Source organism: Elephas maximus, chromosome X, assembly GCF_024166365.1.
Source record: "Elephas maximus indicus isolate mEleMax1 chromosome X, mEleMax1 primary haplotype, whole genome shotgun sequence".
Lineage (NCBI taxonomy): Eukaryota > Metazoa > Chordata > Mammalia > Proboscidea > Elephantidae > Elephas > Elephas maximus.
The window spans coordinates 78,051,156-78,070,443 of record NC_064846.1 but is presented as its reverse complement, the minus strand read 5'-3'; the positions used below and the strand labels follow the sequence as shown (position 1 = coordinate 78,070,443).

General features: G+C 35.9%; 1 protein-coding gene across 4 annotated transcripts in view; it reads left to right on the top strand.

Annotated features, from left to right (window-relative positions):
- Positions 1-18,460, top strand: part of DACH2 (dachshund family transcription factor 2) — a 758,076-nt gene extending 739,616 nt beyond the window's left edge. For all 4 annotated transcript variants that reach the window (XM_049872470.1, XM_049872468.1, XM_049872469.1 and 1 more), the window contains 3 exons: positions 3,746-3,892; positions 6,380-6,445; positions 18,348-18,460. In XM_049872470.1, coding sequence (XP_049728427.1) covers positions 3,746-3,892; positions 6,380-6,445; positions 18,348-18,352 — 218 coding nt within the window. In that variant the 3' untranslated portion in view covers positions 18,353-18,460. The remainder of the gene's footprint in view (positions 1-3,745; positions 3,893-6,379; positions 6,446-18,347) is intronic.
- The last annotated feature ends 828 nt before the right edge of the window (positions 18,461-19,288 follow it).

Below are 19,288 nucleotides of genomic sequence, written 5' to 3'. Positions count from 1 at the left end.
TTCAACTTCTTTCCTTTCTCTGCTTACTCTTGTGTTTGCTCTTCTCTGCTTATTCTTATGGAGGGATCACTAAGCCTAAAATAAGTCAAAAGCTAGAGTGAAAAGGAGAGACAAAGGAAGAAAAACTCTACAATCTGGATAATGCCTCTCTGAACAAGGAAGGATGACTCAGGTTGAGAGATATACACTAATTAAAAGTAGCATATTATCCTCTGAAATTTGTTGCAAGAGATTGGAAAATTATGTATATTTTCCTTAGGACCTAGGAATCATTTGTCCAGCACACAGTGGAAATTCAGTCATTTCATTTAAAAAGAATTAAACTTGTTTTTCTTATCTTGCCCAATTCATTAAATACTACAAAGCAAAGACTAAGTTGTCTTTTAATGGTTGGAGAAATCAGTATATTTCTACTATTTGGTGTGCAAAATAGGTTATTATGATTAACACGTCCATAAAAACTCATATTTAGGGGAGAAAAATTTTATACTAAAGAACCAAATATTCGTATTTTGAATATAATAAGATTCTCAAGTTGGCTTATGAAAATGTATTATATGTAGTAAAATTGGCTTCTAACTTTTAGGGACCTACTCAACCTGACTTCTGTTTACTAACTTCTCATAGAGCCTTCAGGCCCATCTTTACCACTGCTATCATATACGTGACCTTTAAAAATTCTTAGACATAGTGGATCCAATATTGGATCTAATATAAAATTTATTCTGAAGTATCTCAATAATAATAAGGATATCATTACTACTACTTTTAGTATTATTATTATTCTACTGTTGCTACTATCACTACTGCTTCTACCACCAGCACAACTAGTAGTACTAGCTAGTGCTTGTCGAGTGTCCACTATATGCTAAGCACTGTTTTTAGCGTGTTACATCTAATAATTAACATAATTATAGGACATGGCTCTGTTATCATCATTGATTTATGTCAACTATCTACTTAATCTCTGTGGATTTCAGTATCCTCATCTATGACAATAGTCGAACTAGTTGATTACTTAAATTCCTTTCCACTTCCAAAATTCTATAAAATACCTAAATTTCTCATACCTAATTTTTAATATACCAGTGAGTCCCTGGGTGGTTAAAGTGCTTGGCTGCTAACTGAAAGGTTGGAGGTTCGAATCCACTCAGAGGCACCTTGGGAGACAGACCTGGTGATAATACTACTGACAAATCAGCCATGCAAAACCCTATGGAACTCAGCTCTACTCTGACACACGTGGGGTTGCCATCAATCAGAATCAACTCAACAGCAACTATTTTTTTGTTTGTTTTAAAAATATACCAACATTGTTATGATAAAACCTTAACTCTCTACCTGAAGTCACATGATTGAAAGCACAGAGGGAAAAATTGTTGTTATAAATGTAAAGTAACATTTCTCTGAAACCCGTTGCTGTTCAGTTGATTCCAACTCATAGCGACCCTACAGGACAGAGTATAACTGGCCCATAGGGTTTCCAAGGAGCGCCTGGTGGATTTGAACTGCCGAGCTTTTGGTTTGAAGCCAAGCTCTTAACCACTGTGCCACCAGCGCTCCAGCATCTCTCTCCAAGGGTAGCATATATAGTTAGAATCTCTATGACTCTCTTTTTTATAGCTAAAGAAAGCCATGGTTCACACCTAAGGAAAAAGATTTTTCCACTGGATTACTTTTTTGTTGCTAACAAAACTGTATTACTTGAATTAAACACATATTTTTTTATATACATATACAATAATTTTATATGCAGTTGAAACACTTAGAATCATTGAATGTTAGAGCTATAAGAGACCTTTGAGACCTTTCTTGGTCCCCTGACCAGTTATATGATCCCAGGCTTTGAAACCACCACCTACGTGATCTTTGGTCCTCAGACTTTAAAAACTACTAGCTGTGTGATCTTTGGTAAATTTCTTGACATCTTAAGGACTCAGTTTCCTCACGTATAAAATAAAGATAATAATACTTGCCTTGCTGAGTTGTTGTAATGCCTAAATGAGATATATTCCCAGCATAATTCCCAGCACATAGCAAGTTCTAAATAAATTATATTAATTGTTATATGTGTGTATAGTTTTAAATGCAGGATGCTTTGGCATTGTTTGAAATATATAAAGTCATAAATGTCAACTGCATGAACATAGAGACTATTTTGAACCAATAATTTTACGGAAAGCACAATTTTGTCTTATCAAGGACATTGTTACACATTATTCTGAATAAATCTAGAGTTCTGATTTAAATGATTTTTTAAATATTTTATTTGAATGATGACAATTAAGCATAATTACAATAGTAAAATGTTTTTATGTTCAATCTTTATCAAGTGTCTTTCACCAAAGACAATGGAAACCATACATCCTCAGTGTTTTGTTCCAAGATTTACATTTTGTTATTACCTTAGACCTCTTTTGTCTCAAGTGGCACTAAATTTACCTGGGTAACTGACTCTTTTCAAGTTGCTGTAGGTCATTTTTATGAAAAGATGTTGAAATATGGGATGAATATAATTGAAACTCAAATTAGCATCATATTCGGTTCAGTCGAAACATTTTAATTATATATGAATTCATTTAACAATGTCGTATAATTTATTATTTTGCTTAACGTTCCTTGAGTGTTTTTCTTTTGCCATAACATCAATATCTTAATTTTTTTTAACTGATGTGGGAAGAATATGAAAGTCAGACTGGTTAAAATGCTGCTATGGACCAACACATTGCTGGAGCCAAATAATTCAGCAATGTTTCAAGGTTTTCGAGGTTTCAAATATTAGAAACAATCATGTATTAGGGCAGTTAAAATTTGTAGTTAAAGATAAAGCCTTAACTGTCTTTTAACTCTTCTTTACCTTTTCTGCTTACCAAAGAAGCACAGTTGTTGCTTTTATAGCTTCCTTATGTAATCATTACCGTAAGTTCTCTTTAATATGTTTGAACACACACACATATGTGTGTGTGTATATATACATATATAGTTTGATGATATGTACATATATTTTAAAGAGGTAGATATTTGCCTTTACAACTGGTAACACCTTAGAGAAATAGACACTTGTCACCTCTAAGCTTCAAAAGAAATACTATATTTTGTTATAGTGTCACTTTTTTTTGCATTTGTGGAATATGAGTACAGATAACATGATGAATATTAAGAATATATTTTTTTAATTTATAAAATATTTAACGCTATCATTAAATGCATAATGAGTCAAAGTAGAAAACAATTCATCATCAATAATACCAAACCCAAACCCAAACCCCCTGTCATCGAGTCAATTCTGACTTAGAGCAATCCTGTAGGACAGAGTAGAACTGCCCCACTGTGTTTCCAAGGCTGTAAATCTTTATGGAAGCATACTGCAGCATCTTTCTCCTGAGGAGAGGCTGGTGAGTTCAAACTGCCAACCATTCGGTTAGCAGCTCAGCGCTTTAACCACTGTGCCACCAGGGCTCCTTTAAAAAATACCACTACCATATAAGTGAATATGAATATACAGCATACACACGGTAAAAGTGAAAATATAAAGAAGTCAATTGTACGATTGAACGACAGTTACAAAAAAAAAAAAAACTATGAATGATAAGATCGGGACTAAAAGAAGCTAATCATAAGTTCATTGATAAATTCATCTTTTGTGTGTATCTGTAACTACATCTATTGTTTACAATTTATCAAAACTGCCAACCCTATTTCATTGACCAAGCCTTTGCGAACTATTTACCTTTTCACATTTCAGCTGCCATGCAAAAGCGCCTGAAGAAGGAGAAAAAAGCCAAGAGAAAATTGCAGGAAGCCTTGGAATTTGAATCAAAGCGTCGAGAGCAAGTGGAGCAGGCACTTAAGCAAGCCACTACTAGTGACACTGGCCTGAGGATGTTGAAAGGTGGTATGTCATTTGGATTTCACATTCATGGTACACAAAGCAAAACCCAATTAAAACAGAGAAAGAAAAGAGAGAGAGAGAAAGGCTTTGCCCACGACTAATTAAAAAATCAAGTTGAGACCAAATGCTTTAAGTCATGAATTATAAACCTGTCAAAATAATCCCTATTCTGGAAGGTACAAATAGCCTAGGAATAACAAGAAATCTTGCTGATTTTTTGTGGTAGAAACAGTAACGCTGATAATCTCACTGCATCTAAAATGTTAATTGCTTTATATCTTCTCATCTTAGAATCTCCGTATGTTTGGTAAACTCTGTTTTGATCAGCTGTAGATGTTTCTTTAATGCATATTTGGTCAGCGTTGAGGTGCATAAGGAGTGCCTGGTTAAAGAGGAGTGCTCTAAGTAAAGCCCTGGAGATCCCCTGGGAGGAAGTGTTTACATCATGAAATCTCTTAGTTCCAAGCTTTTCTGATCCCTTTTTTAATCCTGAAACCCCATAACATTGTTTCATTTTATAGAATATTCAGGTTCCTCTTGCATAACACATTGGCAGATGTATATTTAACAGATATGTATGTACAACAAAGATGAGCCTGAAGATTTTATGCACAGGTGTACACACAGCCCTGCACACATATGACACACACATAGAACTAAGGTGTGGTGGCTTTGATGGTCTGTTCTAACAGTGAAGAACAAATTTTGGACCAAGGTCCAATAGTATTATTTTCTTTCTGCAAGTCCCATTCTCTTTTTATTGTTGACTCTCTTGGACCATTATACTCACCACTGATAGAAATACAGTGCTAGATCATTCAGTCATGACAATCATGCCTCAAGGAGACTTAGGAGAGAGAGCACAAATAAAAACACATTAATATCTCATACAATGGGACGTCTTAGACAGTGGGAGCCAGCATCCTTGGTCACAAAAGATCTTAAAAAATAACATTTCTGACCTGCAATCTAATAAATGTTCTGTGCACACTTGTTATGTGAGGCACTGAATTTATAATTCTGAGGAGGTATGTGGCGCAACGGTTAACTGCTTGGCCGCTAACCAAAAGAAAGGTTGGCGATTTGAACCCACCCAACCACTCCGCAGGAGAAAGACCTTGGCAATCTGCTCCCATGAAGATTACAGCCTAGAAAACCCTATGTGATAATTCTCTGTCACATGAGGTGTCTATGAGTCAAAACACCAACTCAGCAGCACCCAACAACAACTTGACTTTTTTTTTACATATTTGAAATCCACCTTTAAGTGAACTCCACTCTAGTTTCCAATGTGCCTTATTATAAAAGAGAAGCAGCTGTTTCTACAGTATGGTGGGTACCTTGTATTCAAATCATTTCCTTCTCATGTTAATCTTCGATGGCATTGGATGATACAGTGGCATCTGTTATCACAATACCCATGGGTGGCAAGCAAATCTGTGTATACAGAAACACCCATATCAAGTTGTGCCTCATGTATGAATAGCTATTAGATAATTACATTTCATATTTAAAGTTAAATATAAAAGCCCAACTCCCTCTTTCTTTACTTTGTGCTATTTTTAAAAATTTTGTTGTTGTTGAGAATATACATAGCAAAACATACACCGATTCAACTGTTTCTACATGTACAACTCAGTGACATTGATTACAGTCTTTGAGTTGTTCCTCTCCAATTAACATAAACTCACTGCCCACTAAGGGTCTTATCTGATCTTTCAAGTTGCTGTTGTCACTTTGATCCCATATCCATCACCCTGTTTCTGTTTGTTAAGCTTTTCAGAACAATAGATGTATCCCTGTATGTAATACTTCTGACAAATTTAAAGTTGATCTAAAAGCTATGAGCTTGCTCTTGGATTCTACTTTAAAAAATATACCAGCCAGAGTGATTCAGACCCAATGTGAAATAAATGTAAAAGTAAAAATGTACACACAGAGAGACTTTTTACATCATGATTGTTAGCTTCTGAAACCTATTTGAAGAACACATTAAGTAAAAAATGTGACTTTAGGACAAATACTTAATAAGGACCACAAGCCATAACCTGTGTTTTGGTGTTCACTTGCACTTAGCATAGAGATAATCTCATCATCTATCATATTTTACAGGTGAAAAATATACCATAAGGATGGGGAACTTCCATTTACACAATTGTATTTTTCTTATTCTTCAGTCAGGAAATTAATTAGCGGTGATAATCTACAGGCACGTCATTCTCCTTAGAATTCTCTCTAGGGAATGCAATGAATAAGGAAGTATTTACTATGTACCTAAAAATGTATGCCAAATTGTAGAACTCAGCTACAGCTTATAATTCACGTTCCTACCATTAAAAAACCCAAATAAACGACAAAAAACAAAACCGCCACCCAAGTTCTTTTGTTTTCTATGGGACTGAAGTACTGACTTACCGTGGGTTTTCCCTTTAAATGAAATCAGGGCACACGATGTTGCACCTTAATATTGAATGTCACTTTTTTCAGATACTGGAATTCCAGATATTGAAATAGAAAACAATGGGACTCCTCATGATAGTGCTGCTATGCAAGGTACAGTAAAAGAGCATATTCCTTTCTAAAACTACATATGTCTTTCTGACACCTGGGGGTGTGCGTGGGGATGAGCTCCTATGCAGATGCTTTTTATGTATGTAAAATAAATAAGTTTAACTCTTCTTCTCTTATGACAGAAGAAGCTACTTCAGTATATTTGTATTTATATCTATATTCATATTTACCTTCATATCTGTATTTATATTTGCATTCATGTGATACATTCTGTGAAATAAGAGGTTATGTGATTTGGACATTGTGCAAACACCATACTATTTAGCAAAGTATATACACTTCCTCAGCCTCTGTACCCCTCTTCAGTCCCTCAATGCAGTGGCTTCTCCAGGGCGCCTCTGTGATCCCTCTTCTTGGGTCCTGGATCCCCCACTCCATGTCCTTTCCTAAGCCCTCCTGCTGCGCTTGCCCTTTGGTCCCTTTCCCTCGGGCTTCTGGCTTCTGAGCCCCACATCTCACTGGATCTGGCCTGTACTAACTCCATTCGGAAGAGCAGCCATTCATTGCACACCATGAGCAGGCTACGCAGGTTTCACTGAGCTTGACAGCCACTGAGCCACCCAGCCCAACCACTCGGTCTGACTTGTCCAGGTTCACTGACCTCCAATAACTTGTCACCACATCTGCACTAGACTCCCTGCCTACTTCTTCCTCTTCCCTTCCTCCTCCCTCTGCCCCTTTCTTCCTTTGTCCAGAGAAGTATATATACCTAACCACATACACCATATATACTCAGCAAAGCTATATGGGACCATGAACATTTATGCAGTTTGAGGTTGCCTGAATGGACGTTAAGTGATGCATGACTGTATATATGTACATATATATATATATGTATGTGTGTGTGTGTATATATTTAAAAATTTAGTATGCTTTGAAAGCCCAGTAACAGTACAGATACTTAAGGGCTAATAATTTTATATATACAATGTGAGCAAATCTCCTATATGTTTAGTTGCCAAAAAGAATATACATTTACGTATTAGGCATATTCGAAAAATGCATGGCTGTGATTATAATATTTACCTTTCAGAAGTATACAATACCATGTTCTTTTCACCTCACTAATTTACTGTTTATAAAAGCCTCAGGTATGAGAATTGTAAGCTATCAGTATTTTAAAAGTGGCCAGACATTTTTATCAACCATTACATTCCAATGCTAATTTTAGATACTTTTAGAAACCACGTACATGTGGAAGTAGGAGCACGACTTGTGTAATCCATGATTTACAAGATTCCCATGCCTAGATGCTTTAAAAAAATACCTTAAAAAATTTAATAGTAGGAAAATATGAAACAAATCAACATCATCTCAGTGCAAAAGCACCTAAAAATAAGATATGAATTTGACCACTGAGCATTTTCCAGTGTGATTCTAATGCAGTCTAGCCCTTTGTATACATATTACATTTACTTTCACAATTATTGTGAAAAGAATGCCTTACTGTAGTAAAAGTAAAAGACATTTCCATGAGAAAACTATTTCCTAACTTGCAAAAAAGGAAGACAACAGTAAATAAGTTGCTTGCTGGAGGTTTAACTTGCTCCTGTGTGATAACTGGATCTGCATGAAAACAACAGAACTAGATGTGACCAAAAGAACAATTTGGGTTGATCTGAGGGTCACCGTTTTATGTGGCAGCTTCAGGAAATTTAGAAGCCCTCATTCATGTAGTTTTCAAGTTATCTTTACAAAACCGGTGACGTCCGAACTGGTGGATATTCTGGTAAAGCTAGATTCTGCTGCTGCTGAGTAGACCTAACTAATGCATGCTTAGCTCACCCCATGAAACTTTGGCTCTTTCTTATCCCACTTTTGCTTGCCTGGTTTCTTCCCTCAACTTTAAAGGCTATGCCAATATGAACAGGACTCAGTGTTTGTTCAATTAATTCACCACAGTTAATTTATTAAATAAGCCCCACTAGTTTTTTTTTTTAGTTGTTGGCCTGGTATTTGAAGTTACCACCACATACCAGAGCCATGGTAGGGATGGATAGTATAAAGCATTTGATCTCTCCTGAATTACTGGCAGACAAATATAGAACCAATCTTTACGGGGTATAGAGCTCGATTGTACCTTTACTTTGAATGGGATTTAAGATCAGCTTTGGAAATGGAGGGAGTAAACAAAATATATTACAACTGGGTAATTTATTTAATGTGTTTAGCTCACAGTAATGATATCTTTCTCAACTCTGTTAAATGCAAAATTTTGAACTGTGCTAAAGATGCTTCATTGCCTCACAACAGACAGCGATTATCTTATTCATGGGAGGTCAATTAGGTGATATAAGCAAACGATAGATTTATTCTCCATTTGGCTCCAAGTTCTGTATTTTAATAAAGTGTTGCAAAGAATGGCTTCTGTGTATTACTTAAGCTTGTGTCAAAGAAGGAGTCGTTTAATTTTTTTTCACTAAACATAATTGTAATAAGTTCAGCTAGGTTTTTTTCTGACCAAACAAGAGAAAACTAGTTACCCTATAAAAGGATTGAAGTGAAACTTATTTTAAAGCAAGAGAATTGACCTTTATTATTTTTTCCAATTATAAATAAAATTATTTAGTATTCATGGTCAATATTGTCCATGCATGTTAAAATACGGTAGATTAATCTGTCCTTATTGAATTAGGTATTAGATTACATGTGATAATATCTTTGATAAATGTAAAAATCGGAAAAGGACACATTGCTCTCCTAGCACAGCAGTTAAGCACTGTAAGTGACACAGCTCCCATCACCACTCTCCGGAACACTGGAGTGAATGCCTGGCATTAACGTGACAGTAGAATCACAACGTAATGCCTAAGAGAAGGATCATTTTTCAGACAATAAGCTTTTATTCTAATAGCCAGGGGAATAAGTGTTTGAAAATATTATCAGAACTAATTGTAAGTACAGTTGACCAAATCATTCAGGCTAAATAATTGCCTTAAAAAAAAATCCCAATAGTTTCACCTGTTATTTGAGATGTTCAGAATTGAAAAATTAATTTTGTATTAATCGATGAACCTTACAAAGAGCATAATGCTTGGAAAACACGTAATGCAAAGTTAACGATTATTTTCTATTCTTCCTACTAATTTTGCTCTTGTGTGATGTAGTTACTTTCTTTTGCGAGTTATTTTGATATCATTCTTATCTTTTCCTTCTCCCTTAAAATACCCATTTTTTATCTTGGGTGATTATTTCCCAGCTTTGTTTGTGAGGCTTATTTAACGTATGCCAATACAATGCCATTTCCCAAACTCATCTGCTTCACAGCAAACAATTGCAGCATCAGTGAAGTCCTTTCTCTTCCTATTGTCAATAGCTCTGCTGGATAGAAATCTATCATTCATCTAGTGCTCTCCCTTTGAAATTCAATTAGTTCCACTGTCTGCATTTCCAGAAGAGAGTTTAAAGGGGACTTAGACAAATGTTGCATGGCCACCCTTAGAAGTAAGGAAGTCATATCCATTTTTATGCTGATTTCCACAAGATTTTAGTAAAGGCAGACTACTTTACTAGGATTCTTATATGCATCATAAGTCTCTTCAGTTCAGTTATTCCATGTCTTTTATGTTTTGAATGTTGTTTGACAGGCAATATAATACACACAGACCACCTTCCAATAAAAGGGTATCTGCATTCCGTATATTTTAACAGTCTATGAAAACAACTCCTCCTGAATGCCTTCAGGTGATCAAACAATGAGCACGTGCTCACTCTGTTGACTGTGTCCACTATAGCTAAAAAAAGAGGTGAGAAATTCGGCCGAGTGTATACACTAACATCCTCCCATCCGGATTCCCATAACTCTGTTGGGGGCCCGCAAGACAGCACATCAACCATCTTACCAAACAATCTCCGTTTCACATAAAATAAACATACCGGGTGTCATTAAGTGCACCTTCAGATCAATGATTTTTGCAAATGACATTCAAGTACCATTTGCGTAGTGCATTTTTGCTGATAAAAGCATATTAAATTAGCACAACTACAAGTGCACTGATAAAAACTAAAACTGAACAGCAGTACCATTAGCTAACAAAGTAATATTTTCTCTTTACTGCGTTCTGCCATTTAGTTATTATCCTATTGGAAATCTAATTATAATCCTTTTACTCCCTAGTCAAACTTCACAGTTTTTGCAAGCTTAGCACTGACAAGTGATTTCATTACATTTGATTGCCTGTGCCCAGATTGACTTAACTTCACTTGGAGACCTAAAAGCCCTTTCAGTTTCTCAGATTCCCTGTTTGCACATTACAGCAACAGCTCCTTTAATTAATTAGCATGAACTGCAGTAACATGAACTGCTGAACAGAAAATAACATCATTTTATGATCGCAGAGAGATTTCTCCTTTTGCATGTTTATACCTTAGTTAACTTTTGTAAGACTATATTTCATCATCAGGGGCTACTGGTACAGTTGACAATGCATGTTTCTTAAATATAAAAAAATGATATCATCATCTTAATAATAATAGGTAAAATAAACCTAGAATATGAAGCTCTTAAATTTTAGAAAATAGACAACAACCTTCATGAACTGGCTTTCCAGTAATAAAATAATAATAATAAAAAAAGTTCAGGGGAGATAACACCATAAAGCACAAGGACACAATGACACATTACTCCTGCTTCTGCCACTGCAATTGTTTGGAGAAAAACAAACAAACAACAGCAGCAACAACAACAACAACAAAAAACTAGGAAGTACTTTTGCAAGAGAATGTCAGTCTCTGTGAATAATTTTTATATTTCTTTTTTTGCCTACATATTTTTCAAAGAGACTTGATATTTTGTCCTGGAAAGAGCTGGAGGAAATTATAGAACAAAATCCTAACTCACAGAAAAACACCAGACACAGTGGCCTGACAGAGACTGGAGACACCCCGAGAGTATGGCCCCTGGACACCCTTTTAGCTCAGTAATGAAGTCACTCCTGAAGTTCACCCTTCAGCCAAAGATTAGGCAGGCCCATAAAACAAAATGAGACTAAAGGGGCACACCAGCCCAGGGGCAAGGACTGGAAGGCAGGAGGGGACAGGAAAGCTGGTAATAGGGAACCCAGGGTCGAGAAGGGAGAGTGCTGACATGTTGTGGGATTGTTAACCAATGTCATAAAACAATATGTGTACTAACTGTTTACTGAGAAGCTAGTTTGTTTTGTAAACCTTCATCTAAAGTATAATAAAAAAAATTGAATCCCATTTTGATACAGCACAAGAGCTCAGCTTAAAAAAAAAAAGATACATGATGTTTTACACTGGAATATATTTTTCCTTGAGTTTTTTTTTCCATGAATATGATGGAATCTTAAATAATTTTTCCTTTTTTTGAGACTAACACACCAGATTCAAAAACCAAACCCAGTGCTGTCGAGTCGATTCTGACTCATAGCGACCCTGTGGGACAGAGTAGAACTGCCCCATAGAGTTTCCAAGGAGTGCCTGGTGGATTCGAACTGCTGACCCTTTGGTTAGCAGCCATAGCACTTAACCACTAAGCCACCAGGGTTTCCAACACACCAGAAGTAAATATTAAATCCAGTCTATATGCCAAAAGTAAACTGAAAGTTGATGTAAAAGATAAACCTACTTAACCTTTATTTTTTTCTCTCTGAACCACGCTTGTTCAGAAAAAATGTGGGAGTTTATTCAGACTACAGAGTGTTCAAAAATATAAAATGCATTACCTCATCTGTACAGCACCTGATGAATACTCCACTGAAGAATTAAAAATAAAGTTGTTAAAGTGTCACCTAACTCCAAAAGCAGCAGACACAATTTTAATGTCTCTCTATATTGATAAAAAGTATACTGTAGAACATAATTTAATATACATCTATTTATAATAAAGAATAATATATATTTATAATATGAAATATATATGACATGCTGGGGTATGTATATTCTTTTCCCGTCTCTAAAATCAATTTGGACTTTTCTTTGTCTAGCCTTCTTTGACCCATGGGACCTCCATTTTATCTTCTCTCTTAGCTACTTGCTTACTAAACTATAACATTCCTCTAAAGAGCTTAAGGTATTTATCAAAAACAACCACCATTGGGCTAAGATTGTTGTCATGAATAATCAGAAAGAATAGTAAGGAAAGTGATGCAGTAGCAAGAATCCAGGAAAAGAGAAATCCACACGATTTCTTGCCATCTATATGATATGACAAGAAAAACTAAAAGGAGAGCAGATAGGGTTTCTGTATGTTTTTCTACTGACTCCCGTAACCCAGTCTGCTACATAGATTTCTCTAGGGGTTCCAAGTACCACTTCCTTCCCTACTCTCATCAATCATTCATTTCCCTCACCTCCATGTTTTATACTGTGTTGACAGGTATACGTGGGAATTCCAATTTTCCCACTGTAAAGTGGAAGTGTTCTCTTGTAAAGTGGAAATATATAGCAACTCAGAGACTAGAGGGATTGTGGGAAGTGGGTCTTCTTAAAGATTTCCTCTTAAATGCTTCCTTTGAGAGTAGGAACCTTTTACTACCCAAAGAAATGTAACTGCAACTGTCATCATAAAAAAGGCTCTAACGCATACCCCGCAGAGAAGGTCCTGGCATCTTGATCTAAAGTAGCTGATTTTGTTGTTGTTGTTGTTATTCTGCAAGATTCATTAGATGTCCTGGGTCTTTGTGTTTCCTTGGAAGTATTTGTCTCTTAATTTACTTCACGCTCCATAGGATTTTATCTTGATCGGTGGTACCTCCCAGACTATAGCCTATCTCTCTGTTGTGAAATATCTGTCAGACCACAGCATACATTATGCTTCTAGCTCTCTCTTAGGAAAATGTGAAGAGCTCACATTACTTGATCATTTAGCACCGGTTGCCATGGGGTGGCATGCACCACTTAGCGCTGCATTGTTTGCAGAATAATGGCAATGACCAAAAGGTAGGCTGTCCCATTAATTATGATGATGATATAAAATCTCATGTAAAAAAAAATCTAATACTTACAATTCCAGCTCTGTCTCAGTCACATAACAGATGAAATTACGGTGATAGCCGTGCACTGCTCTTGAGATTTATAATCCAAAACAGGTTGTTCTGCTAGTCAGCATTTTGGAGCCTACAGGAAGAATTCACTAATTAACAGGTCTTCTACCTATAGTATAAAAAATAGGAAAAAAAAAAAAGGGGGGTTGTTTAAATTAACTCGGATAACCATTTATCCTGGGGCTCTATCTCCCATCCTCTTTACATATATAATGTGACTTTTTAAGTTGGGGATTCACCCCACCCCACCCCCAACTGAAATATACATGAAAAAAAAAAAATACGTGAGGAACATGCAAAAGAAAAACCTTTCTCTGATTAAAAGTTTAGGTTTTACTTCTTCACTTTCACATTTGTTTTTAAATAAAGAAAACAAACGGCATTCTCATAGACGGCTGTAATCATATGCCATCATTGTCATACCACCTTAAAAAGGAAATTTTAGAATTACTATATTGCTGCCACAGGAATGTATAAGTATCCTGGTTCTGTGTCAAGATGTTCATCCCTCTAGGAATGAGGAATTCATCGCCTAAAACCTGGGGATGATGAAAAAGAAAAGGCAATACCTAGCATTTGGATAGCACAAAGAACTTTGTGGCATGGTTAACACATACCTTCTCTAGCAGAATTATCCCTATGGGGTATAGTTTTAAAAGGTATAATTAGCTCCATTTTGCAAGTAGGGAAACAACCCAAGAGGTGAAGTGACTTACTAGTTAAAGTGCAGACTAAAATGCAAGAACCATAACTCCTTGACCCATTGCTCTTACCACCTATCACTCACATTCCATACCTGTAAAAAAGAGTCACAGCTATCTAAGATACTTAACTAAACTATATTACCATCCCATGCAAAACAATTCAGGGAGGTTCTCCAGTTTGTAGTTAACTAACCAAAATAGTCTAAAACTATCCTCTAATGATCTCTTATGTCTTAAAACTTTGTATAGATGGGGGTAATACCTTCATTAGACAAAACCATACATCTCTTTTCCATCTCTTCTGCTTAAAACTGTGCAGGGCAGCTGAAATAGCAATAAAGAAATAATAAAGGAAACTTACCATTGTGACTTAGAATGGTAAGTAACTTAGAATATCCTGTCAGAAGAAGACTTCAACGCATCCGTAATTGTCTAATTTTAGGCCAGGAATCCTTACCTGTGGGACATTAACATATAGTTTTATTTGCTCTGGGGAGCTTCTTCCTGATTCCTAATAGCCATATAACATATTCATTCTGAAAATTAAGGTAAATTTAAAGAACGAAATTCTTGAGAATTTTATACAGACCTCCTTTTGTCCTGTAATCTGTTGACAATCTCCCTTGAAGTTTGTGAGTTACTTTTTTAAGGCTTTAAATTAATATTGGTAATAACCCACATACTTAAGCTGGAACCTACTTCACCTCAAAAATGCAAATGATTATTTGGGCAACATTTTTACCAATTCCTCTTGCCTTTCAAGAAGGTACCATTTTTTTTTAAACAGGCATTTCTTCCCTATTCTCCCACAGATATTTAATTGCTCTTATTTTCTTTAAAATAATACAAACAAATCAATGCCATGTTGAATTCAGCATTTGTGAGCAACCATTCAGTAATGAGTGAAGTAAAACCTGCAAAAGAGAGAGCAAATGAATGCCCAATTCAAGTCTTAAGAGCTCCTGGTAACTGCGTTTCAACTTTCTATGGGAAATGTTAGATGTTTTTAATATTATGCAAGTAAACATTTAATGCTTTTCCATTAATCCCATTTTCATTTACCTCCATATTTTGACTCATTTGAAATCATGGATTATAGTGTTTTCCTATTAGTTTAGCAGACAAAAGGAGTAGTTAATAGTTGTTAAAAGAATCACTTAATTATGCACTTAAAGGTTGCATTAAGATATTTCCAATATACACCCTATACAAAACTCAAATAAATCTGACCTTCAGTCAAATAAATTAGCATTTGTATAGCACGAAGAACTCTGTGCCATGCTTAACACACGCAATTTGTAACTTACATACTTATGGAAGGTAGATAAAGGTGAGTGATAAAACCATAGATTCTCTAGAGAAGTGGCATAGAAATATAAGCAGCTTATCATTTTTCACCACAGCATTACCTACAAGAAAATAGTGAAAGAATATGGCATTCCATATTTCTGCCACAAATGGAATGTGGCTTAGTATGGCTCCTAACATATCAGTGTTTAATAAATACTTGTTTTCATTTAGTCCCCTTTCCATTCCCTTCCTCCTCCCTCCTGATAAGTACTTCTGAAGTTCTTAATGTGGCTTAAAAGTTCAACATCTCTTTACTGGACGCGTGAGCTTTTATCAGTGTTTTATACTGGCTTATGGGAATCACAGTAAACTGGTAGGAAGAGCACTGGTCTAATATTCAGGGTTTCTCAGTTACTGATTGACTAACACTGTTATTAGTCATCTAGTGCTGCTATAATAGAAATACCACAAGCGGATGGCTTTAACAAAGAGAAATTTATCCTCTCACGGTCTGGTAGGTTACAAGTCCAAATTCAGGGTGTCAGCTCCAGGGGACGGCTCCTCTCTCTGTTGACCTGGAGGAAGATTCCTTGTCATCAATCTTTCCCTGGTCGAGGAGCTTCTCAGGCGCAGGAATGCCAGGTCCAAAGGGTGTGCTGTGCTCCTGGTGCTGCTTTCTTGGTGGTTTGAGGTCCCCAATTCTCTGCTTATTTCCCCTTCCTTTTTATCTCTTGGGAGGTAAAAGGTAGTGCAAGGCATACCCCAGGAAAACTCACTTTGTGTTGCATCAGAGATGTGACCTGGTAAGGGTGTTACAATCCCACCCTAATACTATTTAACATAAAATTACAATCGCAAAGTGGAAGACAGCCACAGAATACTAGGAATCGTCGCCTAACCAAGTTAATACACACATTTTGGGAGACAAAATTCAATCCATGACACCAACCTTGAGAATTCATTCAACCTTGCTCTGCCTTAATTTTAGTAAAATGGGTATAATAGTGCTTTCTTCATCTTCCTCACCAATAATAAGTCCACGCTCTCCAATAAGTATGACAAGGGAAAGGTATTATCACTATGCCTTATAAAATACACATAAAGTTAGCCATTTGTGCTTTCAAATGTAGATTTTAGCAGGAGTGAAATATTTAGCATATAATTGATATGTATAACTTTCTTTAAACATATGCTCTTAAACATATATAGGACAGAGTAGAACTGTCCCATAGGGTTTCCAAGGAGCGGCTGGTGGATTCGAACTGCCAACCTTTTGGTTAGCAGCTAAGCTCTTAACCACCACGCCACCAGGGCTCCCTTAAACATATAGCTATGGGAAATACATTTATATATTTCATCCCCTTGTGAGAACAGAAGAATATTCATCCTCCCTTTTTTAGGATGGGTCTTACAAGAACTAGAAATTAAATAAAACAGGGTTGAGTTAAAAATGAGCAAGAGAGGTTGATACTCTCAAAGAAAAGACTGCCTTCACTGGTCTTTATTTTGATTGAATTATAATCCTGAAATTTTTTAGGACTAATAAAGGCAAGTGGTTAATATTTTCAAGGACCTTTAATTTTTAAAAAGTGCCACATTCTAAAAATAAGCATCAGACCCATCTGAAAAATGACCCCCAAACAATGCTCTTATATTCTCTGACCCATCCTGCAATGTTCTAGTTTTCCTACTCTCAAATTAGACCTCCATATTTATACTACTGTACTAATGACTAAAGGGACCCCAAACTAACCTCAGCTAATGTCACATATTTGATTTGAGAATGTCATCTTCTGAAGTGGTTTCCACAAGTGAAGTAGAGTTCATGCAATTGAGTGTATATTTAATTTGGGATGAAGCTACAACTGACGTGGACCGTTAACCAGCACATTATTTGATCTCTCTCTTAATCAGGTTAGGAAAACATGACCTCTCAGAGGTGACCTTATTTAGTGCTAAATAATAGTCCCCGTTTGAAAATTAGAAACACTTTACTAATTAAGTAACAAAGAAAACATGAAACTAACCACACAGCAGGAGGACTTATTTATAAAATATTGCCATTGGTTCCGGAACAAGTTAGCTACCCCAAAGTATGCCTGTGATGAAGCCTATTAGTTCTTAGAGAAGTCTTGTTGATTAAATAAGAGAACAAGTGGTGAAGAAACACTTGGAAGAAAGCATGAACCCTGGGTAGGAAAAATAATAAATAGAGTTTTTATTCTAGACATAAATTAATTCTTCCAAAACTTTATAAACATATTTATTGGTAGTTGTTAAAAAACAAAAATAAAAGAAGCGAGCAGTTACTTTCAAATAACCATCCTGTCAGAGAAGGAAATCTCATCCTGAGGAGAAATTGCAATCATTAACAAAGAATGTGATTCACAGAAAACAGTTTAGGTCTTTACTCATGTTTTACACTGTGGGGGCGGGGGGGGGGGAACAACTTTCTAAATGCCTTGCTTATTAAGCCAGTCATGCATTTCACTGCAGGTTGTAAAGCAGTAGAAGATGCACAAGGGGCTCATAAGCATATTTTAGAGATAGAGAATATCATTTACACTATTCTTATATTGTCAATATCACCCCTAGAGAATGAGATTAAGCTTTAAACTACTGTAAACCTACAGTTTTGCTCACCTTTGTATAATTTTCTTTTTTAATAGAATGAGACTCACATAAATGAATATTTGATTAAGAGATAAACCTAATAAAAGAATACATTTATTGCGCACAGATTTATTCAAATCTTGAACGTATATAGCACAGCAAAAATGCTATAAAACAAATTGGTGGTTTTCAGTGAAATGCATTGAGTAATTTGGGGTTTTCTTTGCTGGAATGAAATTTTGACCAGGTCTTATTGTTTTTTCTGTGCAGCCTGAACACTGATGCTGGAACTCCAACTGATCATAGGCATGGATAGAGTGCTATAGCAGTTACCTGCTTATCTAGTGTTGTGATTCTTTAGAATTCATACTCAAATTCTTAAAATATGGAACCTTTAATTACTATTTGTTCATCATTGATAAATAATATGCGTACAGGAAAAACGTGCTAGAGATTGGGCTTCAAAAGTTTTTGTGGGATAATAATGATCGAAAATGATACGTTATACTTCTATCACCCCTTTTTTCCAAAAAGTTCGTAGTGCTTCATAAACATTATCACGCAAATCCACACAGCATCCTAGTGGGGTAAGTAGGTGGAAGAATTTTTAAGACAGATAGAATGATATGTCTAAATTAATCCTGTGAGAGAAATTAAAATGCAGGCACACCCACTTTTAACTGTGATTACTATGAAGTAGCTTTATGTTTGGCTGACCTGGAATTTAATAGGAATTATGACAGCAGATGATTCACTTGTGAAAATGTTCAGTATTTATTATCACTGCTTGGGAGCTCACCTTTCTAAAAGAATGCTTTGCCTGTAGTGTTCTTTAAGGGAATATAGGGAGCTCTAGTTTCTAGATTTTACCACACCTGGTTCTTTCCTTGATCTGTTTATGGTGGAGCAAGTCATTTAATCTCTCTCTACTAGCACATTCCTTATCTGTAAAGAAAGCAATGATAAAAACAGACATCCAAGCTACTAAAAATACCCCTTTTATTCTTTTCTATTCTTCCCCCCTCCCGCCCCCCGCAATCTTGCTTCCTCTTTACTAAGCTACCAGCAAGCAAACAGAATGACAAATTTAAGACGTAAGAATGGAGAAAGGCAGATATGATGGGTTAGCCATACCATGGATATTTTCAACCGCTCACCCTCTGGTCTAGACAGGCCAGATACCTAAAAGATGTTCAAGAGACTAGGACCAA